This window comes from Bacillus rossius, chromosome 1 (genome assembly GCF_032445375.1).
Source record: "Bacillus rossius redtenbacheri isolate Brsri chromosome 1, Brsri_v3, whole genome shotgun sequence".
NCBI lineage: Eukaryota > Metazoa > Arthropoda > Insecta > Phasmatodea > Bacillidae > Bacillus > Bacillus rossius.
The window spans coordinates 361,373,948-361,395,541 of NC_086330.1; the positions used below are offsets into that span (position 1 = coordinate 361,373,948).

At 33.4% G+C, this 21,594-nt stretch overlaps 1 protein-coding gene across 14 annotated transcripts in view; it reads left to right on the forward strand.

The window, feature by feature from the left end:
- Positions 1–21,594, forward strand: part of LOC134528296 (kinesin light chain) — a 247,810-nt gene that overhangs the window by 208,522 nt on the left and 17,694 nt on the right. For 8 of the 14 annotated variants that reach the window (XM_063361796.1, XM_063361793.1, XM_063361794.1 and 5 more), the window contains 2 exons: positions 8,125–8,351; positions 9,990–10,133. In XM_063361796.1, coding sequence (XP_063217866.1) covers positions 8,125–8,351; positions 9,990–10,133 — 371 coding nt within the window. Of the gene's footprint in view, positions 1–1,142; positions 1,714–8,124; positions 8,352–9,989; positions 10,134–19,172; positions 20,216–21,594 lie in introns of those variants that run through there. The other 6 variants (XM_063361802.1, XM_063361801.1, XM_063361800.1 and 3 more) reach the window with 2 other exon arrangements.

Sequence of the window (21,594 nt, forward strand, 5' to 3'; positions counted from 1 at the left end):
TTTGTATAATGAAGGTTCCTTGTGGGCTATCAATGGATATAAACATATTAACCAGTCATATTTTGATCTAATTTTCTTCTGAACAGCTGATACAAATATAAACAAATGTCTGCCGTATTGGTATGTGAAAATCGGGGGGGGGGGGGGGGGATGAGTGTGGGGGGGGGGGGGGGTGCTTCAGGTCAGACGGCTAATGTTCACCTGTATCTTTTCGTAATCTCTGGCCTGTGGTGTGAAAATTGTGTGTGTTTCCAGTTGATTTAGAGGTTTGGGTATTTTCTGCAGCATATATAGCTTTTGTATAATCGTAGTTACGTGGTAGTCAGATTTTTTTGTCTCCTAAAATGGCACGAACCATGCTGATAAAGGGGCTTGCAATCATTTATGTTTTGATACCTGGAAACTAATTAAAGTGGACATAAAATTTTGATTCTCTTAGCCTTAAAACTTTTGTAAATATGTATTTCATGGATTGAAGTATTGCATAACTTTTCCTGGAAGGCAGCACGCGTGCGTTTTACATGGACAGGGAGTTTAGTTGGGGGGAAACATCTTTCAAGCAAAATTTCACCTGGTCTTAAATGACTTGGTTTTCAGCGGAGAAATAGATTTTTTTAGGCGGTTTGAGTTTTAAAACTTAATTGTTAATGTTTTATGTTTACTGTATTAGAATTGTAAATATTTTGTGTGTGCAGTTTTTAATAAAAGATTTTTGTATTAAGTAAAAAATTTTAATAAATTACTATTTCATAAAAATAGATTGCTTCAGGAAAAACTGTAGTTATTGTATACATGCAGTGACTATTGATGAGTGTCTTTGTGATTGCATAATATTTTGCATGTTTTACAGACTCAATTGTGACTTAACCTTATATTCAGTTCCATAGTAATATGAGAATTTGTAAGGAAAAAAAAGTGTAGAAGACTTTGTGTTACCATGGTTAACACACACCACTCTCTGCTATGTTAAATAGCAATTATAGCATGCTGCTTGGCTGCAATGAATGCATGCTGCTTTCTAATTATTTGTTAATTTTCATATGCCATGTGTAAATATGTATTTATTTTTTGCTTTTGTTTGGTCTTCAAGGTAAGGAATTTTTTTAGTCTCTAATTTGAGTTATTTCGTGGCCGTGCAATAGACAAACCACCACAAGCGAAGAAGCTAGCTGTCAAAAAGTGAACTGCGAACTCTGGCCTGCTATGACTGACCTCACCCAGCCACTTTGATTGGACAGTCAAAACGTCGGGAAATACGGTGTATCTTTTCTATTGACAAATTTGCATGTGAATGTGTGCTAATACAAAAACGTTGTCGCAATAAATGAGAAAACCTGTTTTGATATTGTGAGAAATGTCTCGAACACACGAATTTGGACGTTAGGACGAAAGTCAGTGTTTTAATATGAATTAAGTGCCTCTTTTATACAAGTGCTTGTTGACCAATTTAAAACTCAAGATTGAGTTGGTTTTAGTCATTTTTATTAAAGAATTTTCGTGATAATTGTTTTATACTGTTGACTAATGTATACTAATATTTATTTTATGTACCTGTTCTACATAGAAGTATGTGTAGTTTTAAAAATAGTTGCATAAAGTTCCTGAGTTTTTAAGTAATTAGTCATTTCACTACCTTATGTCGGTATGTAAGAATAATTTATTGTGAACTATGGCATGTGATGAATTAATGACCAATAAATATTAAGGTGTGCTTGATTCTTGAGGAGATAAATGCCATAATAGACTAACGTGAATGATTGTATTGTATAGTAATGCTGAGAAGAAAAATACGAAAAGTGGAAATATTTTAAGATTAATATTTAATGCTTTAGAAACCACTCTCTTTCTTTCCAACCTGATGTAACTTGGTGGGAAAAGTATGTCTTCTTACATAATATCCATATCGTACATCATCGCTGTGATGTACATCTGTAAGCTAGTGAGACGTATGTACACATCAGTGCAGTATTGTAACTTAATTGTACACAGTTTGCATAGCTGGCAGGCAAAAAAGTGTACAGTTTCACTTTGTTGCTGTTCACCTGAGTATGTTACACAAGGGTTTTGTTTCTTTGTCAGTTGACAAATGAAAATAATAATTTATTATGAAAATAATAATTTATTACAATAATAATTAATTATTTATTTCCATCACAAACAAACTTTTTATCAGTCAACTTTTTACAATAGTAACAAGGCATCGACTATGTTCCTAATTGAAGAGTATGATATTACCCACTATGTTTTCATTGTTTTCAGATCTCAATCCACGTAAACTTTGTCCCTAAATTTGATGTTTCATGTTGTGATGTTTCCACATATGTTTAAGGACACAATTCGAAATTCAATATTTCATGGGCCAAATTATCCCATAAGTTATATATGTTTTCATGATTATTTGTTGTGAGAAATCACATCTCTTTATTATGCTTTTTTTCCTCTCCCTTTCTAAAAGACAGAATGGGAAACATGATCTTTTTTTAATGATATCATTCCATTCTAATAGCTTTTTTAGTCAATGTGGCAGCACTGTTACTTGGTGAAACAATGGTTCATGCTCTACCAGTGGTTGCCATAAACAAAACCCTTGTTACTGATAAAGCATGTGTACAAAATAAACTCATTTAAAGCCATTCAAAGTTTTATCAAAAATGCTGGAAAATATAAAAATAAATAATTGGAGATTAAAGTTATGATTTTTTGACAGTTTGAAACATTATTGCTATAAAATCATAGTTTTTTATGTAAATTGTTTTACAAAAATATGCTTGTATTTATGAATATGCATGCCTAAAAAGTGAAAATAAATAGTAACCATAAGTAGGCCTAGGGTTATTAATGATTAAGATACTAACTGTAGGCTTAAATAGTTATTTTTAGAAAAAGTGATATTTTGAATAGTAGAATATTTTCTGGTGTAAAAGATTAGAATTTTAAGAAAATTTGAGGAGTTTAAAGCTGTGACTCATCTTATATGAAAGGTCATTTTACTTGACATTACTTATTTCGTCGTTGCGTGGAGTCCGCACACCCATTGGTGCTATTGTTCCTCAGAGGAAGATGTAAAAGAATATTTTTAGAATGAATTGACTAGCTTGAGCCAGGTTTTTTTTATCCTTGTTTCCCTTTAAAATTACATTAGGTGCTTTGTATCTATCATGCTTTATTTTATAATATATTTTTCTGTGCTGCAGAGTTTGAAGTTAGCCAAAGATAAAAAAATCCTCTCATTCTGTTCATCTTGGTTGTCAATTTCTAGATTCTTACCTGAGAGTGATCAAAATGAAAGCAGTCCTTATGTACTGCTTCTCTGCCTTGCATAATTCCCTCATAAATCGCTACCCCTAATGTTAATCCTGCATGTGGATAAGCAATTTCTTCCATACACAAGGCCAAGTGACCTCACATCTCACATGAAGGTGCTGATTTATTTTCCATTCTTACATGCCATGTCATCTTATAATGGCCGGAACACACCTGAAACAATCTGAACGCAAGTGGCTCTATTAGTGCTGGATTACAGGATGTGTTGAACCGTAGAAACCATGCTGTTAATCACTTAGAAAATCCAAAACATAGCTAGTTCCATGTCTTAACGTGAAAAAACATCTCTGTCGACGTTTTACACAATGCTGCCTGGATGTGCTAGTAGAAACCTAAAGTCTGCAAAAATAATCTCTCCTAGTCAAGCCAATCACAAAGTGTTCTCAGCTTGTTGGTAAACCTAGAAATTTGACATTTTCAACTTCCTTTTGTTAGATGAAAATCATGAACTTAAGGTCTCTATGGCACACCCTTATTTTATTTAACTAATCCTAATTGTAAACTCCCATAGCGATTACAATGAAGTGTTTGATGCTTGCATGTTTTCCATTGCTTCCTAAAGTCACACAGGTAACAAGTTGTAAGCTTTACGTTAGTCCCTGCTGGTTACCCCATCTCATTCGCTGTTTTGTGAATGTAGCTAATGATTTTCAAACAATTTCATATTGTACATACAGTTCAGATTTGTGATATAGTGTGATTACCTTTTTTTTTACTGTACAAATGTTTCTAGATCTTTTGGTAATGGTGCAGTAACTTTCAGAAAACAAAATTTAATGCTGGGTGTTTTGTAGTTTTAAATTTTATTTACTTGATATTAAGGGAAATTGCATTTATTATTAACTTAAGTAGTGTATTAATTTAAAGTAACTATACGCTTCCTTGTGAAAGGCCATTTTTAACAATGAACAGTTCCGGTATGTATCTTGTAGAAATAAATTTGCATGTATAATCACTATTTTATATTTTTCTTAGCCATGTACTGTAGTTAAGCAAAATCATGTTTCTGTTTTTTGTAGTTTCATGTAGAGGGAATAGGTTTTTTTTTCATAGCTATCATGTTTGAATTTATTTTCATGCTTGCTGTTTTAGGTGTACTTAAGTAATTTAAGTTTTAGAGCTATTGTATTTTTGGTAATGTGTTTGCCATTGGAAACAGAAAATGTGAGATTCTACTTTGATGGTTTTATTTTGCTTTTGTAAATAGTGATGTGTGTGTATGAATGTGTGTATTTACGAATATCTTAGTCAATGTCCAACAATATATTTCTGTGCAATAAGTCTAATTTTGTTACAGATATAATTTCATGAAAGTAATAAAATATTAAAATGATATTAATCAATCACAAATTACCAAATAAAATCATTCGTATATTGTGATGAATATTTTTTAATTTAATTTCAGTCAACATTCTTTATGATTGGTTCATTAATTTTTCATGACTGTAAATGATTCACTATATTCATGGCTTCTAACATTTAATGTTTTTTAGTCCTAATTAAAGATATATCTTTAAAAATTGTAACATTCATTATCTTATTGTTTTTTATTTTGGTTCTTAACATAGAATTTTCATTTGAAACACCCACTTAGCTTCTGTCATTATTCTAATTTGAAGAAGAAATGGTTGACTGAAAAACTTGAAGTTAGTCATATAAATTTTCTTTCTGTTTGGTGTTTGAGAAGATTTACAAAATTATCTTAGCAAGAATTTTTTTTTTATAAAGAATCTAGTTTCTGTAGAAATTGATGGAGCATAGCCTTAGCTGAAAGATAAAAAATTAATTATAAAACTGTGTATTGTATTATTAATGTTTTTGTTTTTTATGATATTAAATTTCTGTAAATGAAATTTTTAAATATTATTATAATTGATTTTCTTTATCTGTTTTGTTACTTTTTGACTTTTTTTTAATTGTTATATAATTTTTTGTTTGAAGTAAAACAAGGCAAAACAATCATACAATTAATTATTTTACTTACCATTTTGTAGGCCTAATTGTAATTTGTTTTACTATTTTTTTCTGTTGGTATTCAAATTTTTGAATTTTATTTGAAAGTCTAAATTATTTTTCCTTGTGAAGTTTGTCTATCATTTGTGTTAAACTTGGTAATGGTTTATAACCTTGTTATAATTACATTTGTTAATTACATTTAAATTGTTGTTAGACATTTTAGCTTTGTTACTCTAATTTTAAATTCAAATACTGTTCATGTACTGTTCATGTGACCAGCATGCTAAAGTAAGAATAGAGTATATTTTTTGTTGTACGGGGGTTTTTTTTTTTTTTAAAAAAAGCAAATGTTACTAAGGATTTTATAAATAAATATAAACAGAAATGACAAAACAAACTTTTTTTTAAATATTTCTGAAGGCATTTTATTTTTTAAAATATTCTGTGTTACATTATCAAAATTAGAATTTTCTAGAATTAACAATTGTTCACAAATAAACTTTCTCCCTTCAAAATGATTTTGTTACTTCTTTAAATGAAATGAAAGCTATGGTGGTTCGCAATCATTTTGAATTTTAGTCTCTTCTTTGGTTGAACGTATCGGTTCATACAAATATTTTTGTAACTTATTGGTTATTGTAAAGTATATGTTTAGTTGATTTTTATTTTGGAATTTGACTAATTTTATTTAGTTTGACTTTTGTTATGATTTTATGTTCTTTTTGCAAGATTGTATTCAATGACTATTGCAGGCATTGTACTACATATAATAATTATATATTTTATTGAAAATATATTCTGTATTCCTGCTAGAATAGTGCTGTTTTTTTTTTTTTTTTGGCTTACAGTTTATCAGCCAGATTTAATGGACCTCTATTTTTAATACTTGCTTTTCAAATAGAATGCTGATGTTCATTCAAATTTATTTCTCAGTAATGCTTAAAAATTAGACCAAAATTTAATACATTGATATTTTACAACCAATCTGAAATAGCATGGTTTAAATATTTGCTGTTTGTCTTAATATTGTGATTTAAACATATTTAGCTCCCCATTTTGAGGTAACTTCTTTAATGGGGTGGGCCTGATAATTGAATCTGTGCTGGCTTTAGTGTGATATCAGGTCTTATACCTGCCTTTTGTTTGCAATTAACAAAGAATACAAAAGGAAACTTTTAATTTTTAACTTTAAAATAAGTGAAAATTTATTATATTTTCATTTCCAATTTGTGTAGATATCTTTAAGAATATTGAATATTTCTCATTAAACCATACTATACATAAAACATAAAAATTATGATTATAATCATAATTTTAGGATTCTTACTGTAAGTACGACAAAAATTTAAGCAAAATATTAAAAACTATATTTTCAAAGGCTGCAAAATGTTTAATAATGTGATTCAGGTTAATTTAATAGACCTTATAGTCAATATCTTATATTTGAAACTCATACTGGGTTCTATTGTAGTCAAATCATAACTGATGAATCAATAATAATATAATAAATCATCTTCACGATTAAAATAATTATTTTATGTTTCAAGAAACTTAAGCTCTTAATGTTGTTGTTTTTGGTCATACATAAACATTATAATTAGTGCAGCGAAATATATTGGTTTGTGGTAAGTTGAGTGCTGGTTAAAACCAACCTCATAATTCACTACCATATATAAATAGAATCTTGTATCCTTGCATTAATTTCGTAAAACTGTCTGATTGTTGGAAGAATAACTTAGTAATTATTATGTTAATTCTTGGAGGCCATTTTACTTTTCAGGTGGTCTTACATTCAAGGTGGTCTTGCATTCGGGGTGGTCTTACATTGGAGGTGGTCTTACATTGGAGGTGGTCTTACATTGGAGGTGGTCTTACATTGGAGGTGGTCTTACTTTTGAGGTGGTCTTAAATTGGAGGTGGTCTTAAATTGGAGGTGGTCTTAAATTGGAGGTGGTCTTACATTCGGGGTGGTCTTACATTCGGGGTGGTCTTTCATTTGAGGTAGATTTTCATTTGAGATTTACTTTATTTTGAGGTCATCTTTCATTTCAGTTGGTCTTACATTCAAGGTGGTATTGCATTTAGGTAGACTTTCATTCGAGGTAGTCTTTCATTCAAGGTAGTTTTTAATTTGAGATTTACTTTATTTTGAGGTCATATTTCATTTCAGTTGGTCTTACATTCAAGGTGGTATTGCATTTGAGGTTAATCTTAAGTTTAAGTTGATAAAACATCCAAGATGGTAAAACATTCAAAGTTTACTTTCTTTCAGTGTCATATTTCATTTATGTTTTTATTTTTTTGTTTACAGGGTATTGTCACTTGAGATGTTCTTGCATTTGAGGTTATCTTAGATTCAGGTGGTCAAACATTCAAGATGATCAAACATTGTAGGTTTACTTTCATTTGATGTTGTCTTTAATTTAAGGATTATTTTATTTTTAGGTGGTCCTGTCATTCAGGGTCATATTATAATTTCTGGCGACTTGTAAATTAGTTCATCCTGAACTATTAAATTTATATTAAAATTAGGTTCTTTGGAATTTTGTTTCTGATTTAAAAAAAAAAAAATAGTTTACTTGAAAGTAGTAGTATAATTTCATATGAACTAAACAACTTTGTTCATTCAAATAGTAACTAGAAAATTGTCATTTAATGACCTAGTTAAGAAAATGTTTTTTTCAACATCATAAATGTTCTCGTTCTTCTATATAGTGGCATGGACTTGTCCAGTACGACTATCGACTGGTACGTCTAACGAACGCACAGTGGTGCACAGCCTGCGGAGTGGTGTGCGTGCGGTGCCGGCCGCGCGGGGTGAGGAGTGTGTGGTGGCCTGTGCAGGGGACAACAAGCCCATCTGGCAGGTGGCGGAGGAGCGGGAGGAGAACAAGCACCGCAACAAGGAGAACGTGCCGTACGGGGAGTACGGGGGCTGGCACAAGGCAGCCAAGGTGGACTCCCCCACCGTCACCACCACCCTCAAGAACCTGGGGGCGCTGTACCGCCGCCAGGGCAAGTACGAGGCCGCCGAGACGCTGGAGGACTGTGCCCTGCGGTCCCGCAAGGAGGTGGGTCCTCGGCTGCTCCGTGCCGTCTGCGCAGGCGAGCAGTGTCGCTGCTGTGTTCTGTTTACAAACATTACCTTCTATTCTTTATCTGTAGCTTTATTTTATACGATAATTTTCAAAATTTGTCGAGATGTGGATGTTTTACTATTTTTACAAATACGTACAATGTTTATTCTTTCACCATCCATCAGACTTGTGCGACGATGCCAGGTTTTATCGTAGCTAACTTGGAGCTGTCTGGTAACTATTATCTAGCTCAGCGGTTCCCGGAAGGTGTTCCGCGGAACCCCGGGGTTCCGCGGCAGGGTCACAGGGACGAGTGTCAAGTAGAGCAGGCACGATTACTGTCCAAATAACTTTCTTCGAAGGAGTTGGGGGGTTCCGCAAAAAGAAAAGTCGAAAATAGGGTTACTTTGGCCGAAAAATGTTTTTCAACTTTTGAATACTAAAGTGTTCAGACAAAAGTGAATAAACGTTTTGTATAATCTGTTCATTGTAAGGTGAGAATTTTGTTGACAGGTGCTGCAAGGAATATGCACACTTTATCAGCGGAGTATTCTTGTAAAATAAACAAAATCATTATTCATTCATGATTGGCTGGTCTGGTGCGACATGAATCTTGTGATGGTTTGGCCGGAGTTAAAGGTCTTTAATCTGTCACGTCAGGACCTAGGCCAAGCTGTAGTAGAGTGATTTTGCCATGTTTATTAACAAAAATTACTATAGTTTTAACAGGAATACCAAAGAAAAACAAATATAAAGTAGTAGTATTTAAGACAAGTTGCATTAACCTCTTATACGGAAAAAAATACAGATGCACGCTTGTCTTCTAAAATTAATCCTGGAAATGTCCCGGCTGTAAATTTGAAAACACTGTGATGAAAACTACTGATGCTAACGATAAACTCGGAGCGAACTAAAAACTCTGGCGGGGCAGTGATGTGATTGGGCGGCCAAGGTCATCCATCAGCCTGAATCCTCAAAAAAAAATATAAATGTGAGCTGCTCAATTGGTGCCAGACTACAGAATGTGCTGAATCAAATAAGTCTTGATCAAAAACCTTTCACTGTGCATCACAATGTTCAGCCGTTGAAGCCTCACCTTACTTTGCCAATGCTGCCAAGTGTTAACAGATATTCAAGTAATAATACCGATTTAAGACACCCAGATTCGGTACTTAAATACGTTAGAAATATCTATGTATTCACCGTATCGTAAGTTAAATCCCATGCGTATATCAGATGGCTAAATGGCACAAAAATTTTGGTAATGTATATATATTTTTTTAATCCCATTTAAATGATTAGGTGTATAATGAAAACATAATTACCCACATAGATTCAGGTGTCGATGCATAAACATAAGTATAAATCCTGATACTGACTGTAGTGGTTATTAATTTTAAGTGGTTTTTAGACTTGTGTATTATTTAAACGGTATTTGATGGAAAAAAAATATATAAATCAGCCCATTATTGTATACGTGTGTTATTTATCTTGTGGAGTCAAGTGTGTGAACGCGATCGCATGCATGGAAGTGGGTGGAAGCGGAAGTTGGCAGCACTGCCGTGATGAGAGAGTGTGTGCGCTGCCGAGTAGAGGCGCGGAGGTGCGAGCCGGTGTGGTTGCTGGTCGCAGGCCCTGGACATCGTGAAGCAGGCGAAGGTGTCTCAGATCCTGAGCGAGACGCCGGACAAGCGGCGCGGCTCGGGCGGCAAGGAGAGGGCGAGCCGGCGCGGCTCCCGCGAGTCTCTCGAGAGCATGCAGTATGAGACGGAGGAGGTGAGTGTCTTCTCGCCACGTTTCCCCGTGCTCAGCACTCGCAACAGTCCCTGCAGGTCCAGGGTGTCCACGGGTCACGGAGGCAACATCTGGAGGACTGCTGTTCAAATAAACAGTTACGTTGCCGATTAATTTTTTGACACCTTACTTAAGTTTCTAGCCTCACTTAAAATGAAAATAGTTAGAAACTGTCCACTCAAACCTTGTAAATTATCTCCGTGTATAGTGGATATTTGAGGTTATACTTTTTTAGGCACGTATGAAAAAATGATAGTGAATTTTCACCATGCATGTGCACCATGCAACAAAATTTTCACAGGATGTAAAATAAGCTACATATAAATAACAATTTTCAAATATGCACGTTTTGAGAAAATCAAAATCAAAATTTTGAATTTGATTTTTTCAAAAACACTTTTTTTTAACAAAGTATGCTGTTTTGTGGATCAAAAGAAAGAGCATTTAAAACTGAGTAAAATGACACCACTCCTATCTCTCTAGGTCAATTAGGAGAAAAGCTATGGTGATCTTAAAATTTGTCGGTTAGGTTTTTTTTTGGCGGATTTTGGGAAACTTTCATAGCCGTAAATTTGAAACCATTTGAGATATTTGAAAAAAATTACCATTTTTCTTCATCTCTAGAGGACAAACTTCATATCAAAATTCATCAGATTCTGAGGTGGTCAAGTAAATTTTTATTTTATTTTAGTGTGTTGATTTTATATGGAATGACCAGGTGGAACTATTGGTCGCTGTTCTCTTTTGTGATTGTGTATCGAGTGACTACGTGCAGATGCCTATCTTTGTGTGATTGTGTCCTTTGAACACTGACCATTGTTGTTAGTCTTTCCTTGTCACTACATTCAAATTTTCTGGTTTCCATTACCATAGAAAAGTATTTGTTTGGTGGGTGCATTTAGATGCTTTGGAAAGCCTTAAAATTGCTGTGTTTACAATGAGGAGTTCCCTCGCTTTATCATATGCAGCTTTTTAAGTTACTAGTTCATTTTGTATCTGCTTCTGAGTGAATATTGATTGGTCCCTGAGATTGCTAGTTCAGCTAAAAGTTAATAAATCTGGATTTATGGTCTAAGGTTTTGAGACATTACGCCATCCATTTAATATAATAATCTCTTGATATCCGTCTCTGCACTTTTCTTACCCTGCTTGGGTGATGGAGGATTGGACTTCACTCCTGGTGTTATTACAGTATTTTTCACATTGCTTCTCTAAATTCTGACAGGTGGCCAACAAAACAGTATGCGAACATGTAAATCCTCCCATTTGAAATTTATTTTGTAATGAGATCATGTTTCTGTTTGGATGTCAGTAGTTTGGAACAAAATACTGTCCAAAACCTAAATGTGTAAATATTATCGCCTAGAAAAATTAATGAGTGGCTTTATTTATGGATGCTTCAAAGTTAATATAATTTTTTGGGGATTTACTTTGACCGCCTGTAAAATGGTAATAAATAGTGCAACAGATTTTGGTTCATGGTATTTATGTAAACATCCATTGTTGAAAGTGGAATATTAGTAGATGTAAGGGTTTTCATGTGTCTATGAGAATTCACATTTCATGATTGCAGTGGTATGAATAGGCTGGTTATTAATAATCTGTGTGTACTGTCCACAATAAAATAATTTTTTATAAAATATAACAACACTTTTGTAACAATCAGATGTGTATTTAGTTTATTGTAACTTCCTTGGTGGTAATAATTTCCATTTTGGCAATCTGTGTTGCAATCAAAGGTGCTGCTATCTAGTTACAGTTCACCTATGGCTTTTGCAGGGCTGGGGGTGTGGGCGAAAATTATAATGTAAAAAATTAACGTGAATGCATCTGACCAATACAGACATAACCTTAAAAAAATGAGAGGCACATAAAGAGCGTGATTTCCATTGACAACTGTTATGAAGGGATACATTGTTGTGCACTCCTTTTCTACAGAAATGTAAAAATTTAGTGCTGTTTCATGTCACCGACTTTATCTACTATGGCTGGAGGAATTGCCTTACGGCATCTTATGTATTATAAACACTTTCATTGAGACATTTTCTTAGTCAGTCTTACAGCAAAGTTTGTGTCTTCAGCTAGAAGACAAACTCAGCTTAACGCAGCTTGTGTACTTGATGAGTTAAATCCCTCGGCTTTTGTGCAATACAAGTGGAAATTCTGTTTCTCTTTTCCGTGTTATGGTACATATTTTTTATGATAGTTTGCACATAAATATTCCTTACATAGCACGACTGCGTAGTTCCTAAAATTATTGCCAGTGAAAACTTAATTGTGGGTGTATTTTTGTTCAGTGAAGTGGGTAACCACCCAGAGAATTAAATAAAATACAGTAGAACCCTGTTATTATGTTCCTGCATATAATGTTTTCCTGCTTATAATGTCATATTTTTAAAGTCCCAATATTTCCCCCATAAGGACAATGTATTTATTTCCTGCATATAACGTTCATAAATTTCCTGCTTATAATGTTTGCTTTCTAACATTCAATAAATGGGGAAAAAATGTTTTAAAACCAAATTATTCCAACACTTACGATAAAAAGTTTCCTTTATGTATGTTTATGTTTACAATCACTGCCATACAATACATGAAGTTTGTTAAAATACAATTTTATGCAATATACTGAAGGTACACAATGTTCATAGTTACGTGTCAGTTGGCACCCTTAGTCAACTCTTCACTTCCTTGCCATTCCAGTGGGTATTCAGATGCACGTACATAGTCCTATGATATTTAAGTTGCCAACCATTGAGCGAGGGCATAACTGAAAGTGTTTTCTATTGCTTACAAATAATTTTTTTTTTTTTCATTCATACGTAGGAATCCCAAAATTAAACATTTTCAGGTGGCGAAGGAGTAGACGTTCTCACTCTTAATGTTGTCATCACGAATCGTGAGACAATTTTACAAAAAATGTGGCAGTGTATCTTTAAAGACAAACCAAATTTAACCAGGGAACAAGAGGGAAGTTGAAAAATTGTTGGCTTGTTTCAGAAAATTCATGTATCAAGTATACTATCTTTGGTTTTAACATTAAAGTTGTTTACATAGCTTGGTGAGTCCATTGGTACAAAGCTCAAACATTGTTAAGTGCTAAATTGAGATTTTCTGCTTATAACGTTTTCCTGCTTATAATGTTTTTTTCTTGTGCTCCCTTGAAAAACATTATAACAGGGTTCTACTGTAGTTAAGTAGTTTGTTGGTGTTTGTATGGCAATTTTTTTTCCAAAGAAATTTGACTTTAGGAATAAACCTGTTTTTCATTCTCACACTGCTCATTAGTATATTACATTATTTACTAGGAATGTTGTTGTACCTGGTAAATTGTTGGAGGAACACATTATTTGCTAGTATTCTGATTTTTTTTTAAGTGTTTCTTTATTATAAAATGAAGAGGTCATGCATATGAAATGATCAGCTTACCTGGTTGCTTCTATTTTTACAGTCTCAAATTCTCCACCAGTGTACTTTTCAACATCTGGGTTGGGGAAGCATCCTTCAGCACATGATGTACAAAATTAGACTTGCCAAACCATCTTGCATGAATGTAACTTAACCCCGACAGCCAAACCCACATTGTGTGTCTGGGTGTTATCAGGGGAAAATTAAGGAAATATGGAATGGGTCAGGGAAAGTCGGGAATTTATTTGAAATCCTGGAAAAGTCATGAAAATTCCTCAGTGGTCTTAATTTGAGGGGGAAATGTCATGCTCCAGTCTGCAATCACGCAGACTGTGAAATCATTTTTTTTTCCAGACTATAAAAAGGCACATGCAAGGTTCTGTTCGAACTAGCCCAACTATGGGGATGAGATGCTGATATTTTAAATTTTTTTTATTTTAAAAAACTGCAAAGTAAGTAATTTTTTTAAAAAAATGGCCAGGAAAAAGACATAGAAATTACATTACAAATTTGTGTGGACACACTGTATAGTTATCATTTTTGAAAAACTTTTTTGAGTATGGGTTTTTGTTCTTTTATTACGCGACAAGAGGCAAAAGAACCTGTGCGTACCCCACTGTCACCCGGCGGTCAGGTGATGAATGCATCATACAGTGGAGGGGTTTAGTCAAGCAGCTGCCTGCTAGCTGAGAACATCGGTCGAGTGCGGTCTGAGTTACACGATCCGACTTACGGAATGGTTTCTACATTGTAATTGAAATTGCGCATTAAGTCTGGTAAACCACTGCAGGGACAAGAACAGGGAATGTAGTTTACAATGCTATGACACAGTTTGACGTACAATGTCGCTAAAATGACAAGCGTTGCAATAAGTCTTTTAACATTAACAATAGAACAAATTCTGAACAGAGGGAAAGAGGTACACCAGTGAGACTTTTTTGAAACCCTCGGGTTAAAGAAACAGCGCAGCCTCTAAAAGATTTGGTCCCAACATAAAAAAAAATTAAATAAGGCATTGCAAGAAGACAGTTATATAAATTGCAGAGAAATAGTTGAGCAATCTTCAGAAAATAATTGTTTGGTTTTTGTTAGGGAAATGTAAAATCAAAGAGAGATATTTTGGTTGAAAAACTTGGATTGGTTATTTGGAGAGGGTGCTATCCTAACAAATACGTTAGTTTCATAAGACTGGCGGAACTGTGGTCTATTTTTATTTATTTTATTTATTGTCGTCATTCAAATACGAAAGTTGGTGTCATGAAATTAATTTTACCAAGTACACAATTAATTATTGTGCATGATTATGAAGAAAAAGGTTTTGTTCTGAATGGATTACTTGTTTTTAAGTCAAAGCAGAAGTGTGGAGATAACCTTGATGATATTAATTTTGAAAAATTTTCAGTGTATGTGAAAAGTAAATTACTGCCAATAAATTATTTGTATTTTTTATTAACAAGAGATGATCATTGAGAATATTAATGATGCGGGTATGATCTCAAAAAAAACTCAGGAGTAGACAAACATAAACAGTGTTACTGGAATTCCACAGCATCACTGCCGTCACTCAGACTGAAAGAATTTTTTTCATGTAGTGTTTTAGTGCATAGTCATAATTCATGATTATGTACTATTAATGGAATATGTAATATACTGTTTGAATTAGAATTTTTGTTTTATAATCTTAGGCCAGCTATGAGAATGGTGGAAGCTGTATTTTCGTTATTTATTTCAGATCATGACAATATAGGTAAATTATTTTTTTTAAAAAGTCTGGAAATTTTGAGGTTTTTGTCATGGAAAGTCAGGGAAAATTCAGTGACATTTTATTACAAATTTGTGTGCATACCCTGATATTGAAGTTATTATTTATTTATGCATTATATTACTCAACTAGCTAATGCCCGGCATAAGTTGCTATACTACTTGCTATTTTTTTTTTGTAATTTGTTTGAAGTAGGTACACACATACAAAGTATCTCTATCTCTCTCTTTCCCCCCCCCCCCCCCTTTTTATCACTATATTTTCCTCTATAAATTTCACTATATTTCTCTTTATATAAATATATCTTTATGTAGTTATGTTTCTATCTCTCTATCTCTACAGCTCACTATATATCTTTATATAGCCCATAGCCTTCACTCTCTGTATATCTCTATCTATATATATCTGTATATTTTCCTCTCTCTAATCTGTGTATACCTCTCTCTATCTGTGTCTGTATCTTACTGTCTATATCTTTATCTTTACAAAACAGATGACGAATACACATTCATTTATTTATTTTTATATATATATAGTGAGATAGAGACGGAGAGATAAGTTGAGATAGAGTGAGGTATAGAGAATGAAATGTGTTAGATAGAGATATACCTATAGATGTATAGAGCTATATAGAGACTTATATATAGAAGATATAGAGATAGTGGAAAGTATATATGTAGATATAAAGAGATACATAGAGATAGAGAGATACATAGATGTATATAGATGTAGATAGAGATAAATATATATAGAGAGATGGATAGATGATTTGTATATGTGGAACTACTTCAAACATATTACAAAACAAAACTGAATGAGGCATTGCAATGCAGGCCGAGCTTTTTTTCTATATTGCTTTATAAAGTCTAAATTACATACAGACCAGGTAAATAACTATAAACTGGCAGACCGTCTGTCGGGATCTGAAAGTGATATAAATTAATTATCACACTTGACATTCAAATTAAGAAGACAATTACTAACTACACCCTGTGTTCAGCCCGGGCAACGCCGAGTATTGCAGCTAGTAAGTATATAAAAACACGCGCGTACTCGAATGCAACTTTGTTTTAAAATTTCAAAGCAATCTATGAAGAATTTTTCGGGATTTAAGATATTGAACGAACATTTACATTTTTATTTGTACAGATGTAATGATTCTAAAAAAAATGCCATTGTCAAACTCTTTTCTTGGCTTCTGAATTGAAGCCACGTGCACAATCAACAGTTTGCCCGACATTCAGTGTGCCTTGTTGCAACCATCTCCAAGGGCACGTAATGCCTGAAGAGGGCGCGACAAGGCATGCCGAAAGGTCTGGTAAGTGATCGATGATACAGACATCATAGAAGTATTTATTAATTACATTTTTTATTACATCAAAATCTTTTCATCGTGCATTTCATTTATGCCAAAGTTTAGTTTAAAGATATCTATTAATTTACTTGAATATATTACTACACAATGTTTAATCATGCCTAATTAATGAGTTTTTTTGGAAGTTAAATATGTATACTTAAGAATTAATTAAATAATTACCTTGGCCATAGCACGAAAGCCTACAATCAAAATTGCAGTGTGTTCATTAATAGAATCCATCAGTTTTTTTTTTGTACGTGTTTTGTAGGCTTACTGTTGAGTTGTAAATACATACATGGTTGTTGACATTTGTTAGAATATATTCTTTCCACTTAATTTAGTTATGAATGTATGGAAGTTTAAAGCATTAAGTGAACCATTGCTTCGACTAAATCATAGTATTCTTGAAGAAATAAATTTTTTTTCTGAATGCCTGAACATCAATTTTGAAATTATTATTACTAATCTTCCTGTAGCAGTCAAGCATGATTTGATTTAAATCAACATTGGGTTTATAGTTTAACTTAGTTGCGGAAGCATGCTGACAATTGATGTGTGGTATGCTGGTATGCATGATTGCTGCAAATAGCTGAAACTTTATGTACATAAAGCATCACATTATTGTAATTTAGCTAATCTTTAGATTTTTTGGGAACATAGCAAGGGATATTCTGTCAGAAGCAAGAAATGATTCTTGTAAGTTTAATAATGAATTCCTGAGATGACATTTAATTAGTGATAAAATTGCAAATAGAAATGGAACCATATAATTAAACAATATGGTCTTTTTTTAATTTAAAAGCAGCGAAAACTGTATTTTACCTAGTTTCCATGCACAATTTTATAGTGTAGTCTACAGTTTACCACTGCAACAGCTTAGCCAGAGCCATTGTGTCTAGGATCTTACTATCCAACAGTTGCTCTTAATTTTTTTTACCATGTAAGTTTTTTTTAATGAAATGTTTGTAATTTTATGTTCTGTGTCTTGGGACTTCTTAATCTCCTTCTTCCAATAACATTCATTGTTTGATACAGTTTCGTTTTCTGGTATGGTGTATTTGGTTTTGGCTGAGGAATTTTTGATGTAAATAATTATGTATTCACACAATGAAGCAGTGTAACAAGACTTAAAGCAAGTAGAAGACAATGGTATTGTTTGTGAAAAGTGTCAGACCAAACCATGTTGCAAGTATGGAAGCATTTAGTGGTTACATTTTCAATTTGTAGTTTTTTTTTTTAATGGCATCAAGTGTACAATGCACTTTATAGCAAAAGTTCTATGACCATTTTATTTTGCTCTGCTTAAAACTTTTGTGACTTTGCATCAGGAACATACTTATTTTATGATTGCTTTAAGAGACCTTGAAGTGTTTTGGAAATTTTGCAAAGCATTGACTCACATTGCATGGAAAGTAAAATTACTGAAGACATTAGATTTCTACATGAAACGTTTTGTTTAGAAAATATCCCAATAAAATGTTACCTACTTAGGCGGCAGAGCATTATATCTTTTGAAGAATGCTCCAACAACTAATACCAACCCTATAAATAGACAGTTTTTATATGTACACTGAAGTATCACATTCAAAGTTAAGCAGGTTCGAAATAAATTTAATGTACAAATATTCTCTCTTAAAAACTTTGAAGGCTTAGCCAAGCATGATTGTGCATTTTGTTGTTTTAACTACAATATTTTATGAAATCTGCGGTTTTATATTACAGTTGTCTTATAAATTTTTTTATGGAAAACAGTTAAATTTTGAGATCAAAGAGTTTCTTGAGCAATAAATTATAAATTGTTTTATTGAATGTATCTTTGTTTTCACCCCCTTAAATTCACCTTTTGGTGATTGCTAAATGATAGTTGATTGTGTCATGTAGTGCTGCGACCTGCTCCAGTTTGAGAGTAGTGTGAGTGGCACCGATGTAGTGTGTTGCCTTGACAGCACTGAATCCTTGGGTAAGTTATCTGTGGGTAGCACACTGTTCCCGACTGTTCCCGCCCGTCGGTGCACCAGCAGTCAGTATGTGTGCATCTTTCCTTATGTTTCGCATCGCACTGCATGTTGCCTTGTTCACAAACTTTTCTTTTTTTCTTTGTACTGTATTCTGCAAGCTCACCACTTTGTCCATATTCACCTTAAAAAAATTTTTGAAAGTAGTTTCACCAAAATGTTTTTTTTTTGTGAATTTTTGGTAAATTTTTTTTTTTTTTTTTTTGACTGATTATTGTGTTTTTGAAGGTGCATTTTGATATTTTCGTCAAAGAGGTAGGTTGTCGAATGCAGTACTCCAAGGGGTGTGTCATTTTTGAAGTTAAGGTGCGCGTAGCAGAGCAGATTTCTCCCCAGCTGCGCGCAGATTTGACATCCAATGTACGTATGTCCTTCACCCCCTCAAGTTCTAGTTGTATCTTTTTTCACACAGCCCTCCCCCGCCCCTACCTTCCCCCCAGTACCTGCGATGATGGGTTCTTCTGTTATCTTGTCTGCAGACACCTGCGTCCATTGGCTATGTACAGAGATCGCCAGAGCAAGGTTCGTCGGAGGGTCGGCAGGGCGGGCTCAAAAACAAACTTTTCCACGCTCTCGGCCTCCACTCGTGAGAGTCGCTTCCTAGTAGATACGTACCGGACTGAAGTTCGATGGCGCGGCGTGCGGAATGATTACTGGCGAGCATTGTGTGGCGGCAGCATCTGTGTCACGCCAGAGCTGTGGTCTTAGGACGTGCAGGACTGCCAGCCTTTCAAAGACACAACAGTGCGGATCGCAGTGCACAAAAGCAAGCGTTGGTGCTTTATAAGTTGTACAGTCAAATTTTATATTTATTTTTTTAGGTTAAGTATCGTCAATCTGTGCTGTGTTGGAACTGTTGCTATATATCTTAGACACTTGTAATCACAGTTCAAAGTTCTTTATATTCTGTTGCCAAGACATGTGATGGTATTCACCATTCAAATGGTTGAGAATTTTTTTTTTAAATAATGAGTTACTATTATAGAGTTTAACTTCACTACTATTCTTTAATTATTTTTTTTCTATGTTACCAAACTTATTTGTTGTGTTTAGAAATCTGTTACTGAACCTATGTCATTTGTATTGTTAAAAGTTTATTTTTATTTTGTTGTTAGTTAAATTAAAATGTAATAATTCAGGTTTTTGTCAGTGTTTATTATTAAGTTTTAAAGCTGTTGTTTCTTTCTTTTGTTTTATTTTTAACAGGCATATTGTGAAAGTATAGAAAGTTTTAAGAGTTTATATAGCACTCTTTTCCCACACACTTTTATAAGTATTGTATTACAACAGAGATAAATATTTTTATATGTGAAATATGCATTATTAAAAAAAATACATAGGTATCTTTGTCTGCCCCTCATTTGTGTATCATTCATTTTATGATATTATGTTTGGCCAAACTGAAATTGTGAATCTTAAGTAAACTTTTATTTGTTTATTTTATTTGTTGACTTTCAGTTATTAACTTTATTTTTTGTGTATTTTGGAAACTCAAATATTGCAATAAAAACTGTGTACAGAATTCATAGTTTCATATTTTTGATTTAGACTCCCGAAAGGCTGAAACAATGGGTCTTCAATTTTTGTGTTGATGGTCTGAACTGTCTGTATCCCATTTAATGTTGGTTTAATATTAGCTTTCATAAAATATAACTTATTAAAAGTTTTGACCAAAGTCAAAATAATAACTATCCCAAGCAAAATCAACCTGCAAAGTAATTCCTCAGATGCAGCTATATTCAACTAATTAAAATTGAAAAGCTTATGAAAATAAAGTGATTAAGAAGAGCCAAAGTTTTTTCTGCCTTTTTTTCCTCCAACTTAGTTATCGGAAAATGCAATCACCATCTGCAAATACATTTTTTACCAAACACTAGTGTAGGTATTTTTTTTTTGTAAAGAATGTTGATATAATTCAGTTTAGTAAAAAGCGATTTTTTTCATGGAAAAAATTAAGTTGTTTTTTATGTTGAAAAACCTTGAGCAGTTACATGCTTTAATTTTGTTTTCAGTCATTTTTTTTTTCCAATAATGGTTTAAAAAAAATTTTTTAATGAATTGTATCTTGAACTTTTGAGAGTACAAGAATTAACAGTTCAGACAGCATAAATATAAAATTTGGTGCCTGATGGGAATTTTTTACTTTTCTGTGAAAATGAGCAGTAAAATCTATTTTATTTTCCAAAGTGACACTAGCATCCAGGCTCGTTGAGGTTGAGTTGGCACTCTGTGCTTGAAACTGTCTTATTGAGAGTACTTGTCACTTAGCAGAAAGTGTTTCACTGCTGCCATATCTACCGACCATAACAACTTGAAGATGCAGGTAAATGCTAGCTTGGTGCGAGATGTATTGGAGTGGCCTGCTTCTCGCTTTGGTCCGCATCATAAGGGAGTCTCCCAGATTTTTTTCTGCTCTTTGTGGTTGCCACATTAACCTTCCCTGCTTCATGCCTGGAAGACAGAGCAACAGCTTTTGTGCTTCTTCCCTGATTCAACCCGCGACACAGCATTTTCGTCAGAAATGGGACATGACCAGCTGGTTCGCAGCCAGAATAAACTCTAGTTGCAGGATGTCTATGAAAGTATGTCCATAAAAGAATGTTCCAGTTTCAATGGTATATTATAAAAATTTAATTTAGACTATTTACAACAAATTGTACATCTAATTGAAGGTAAACTAATCTAGTTTTTTTATTATTATTTAAACAAATGTTCACACTGTGTGCAACTTTAGTTACCTAACTCACATCCAAACTAAAGTCCAATTCTTCCCACACTTTGGTTAACACGTCCGGAGTAATGGAAGCAATAGCCTCTTCAAATCTGTGTCTGAATTCTGGCAAATCATTAGGTCGCGGCAGAAATTAGACACAATCTTTTATAAAGCCCCAAAAGAAAAAA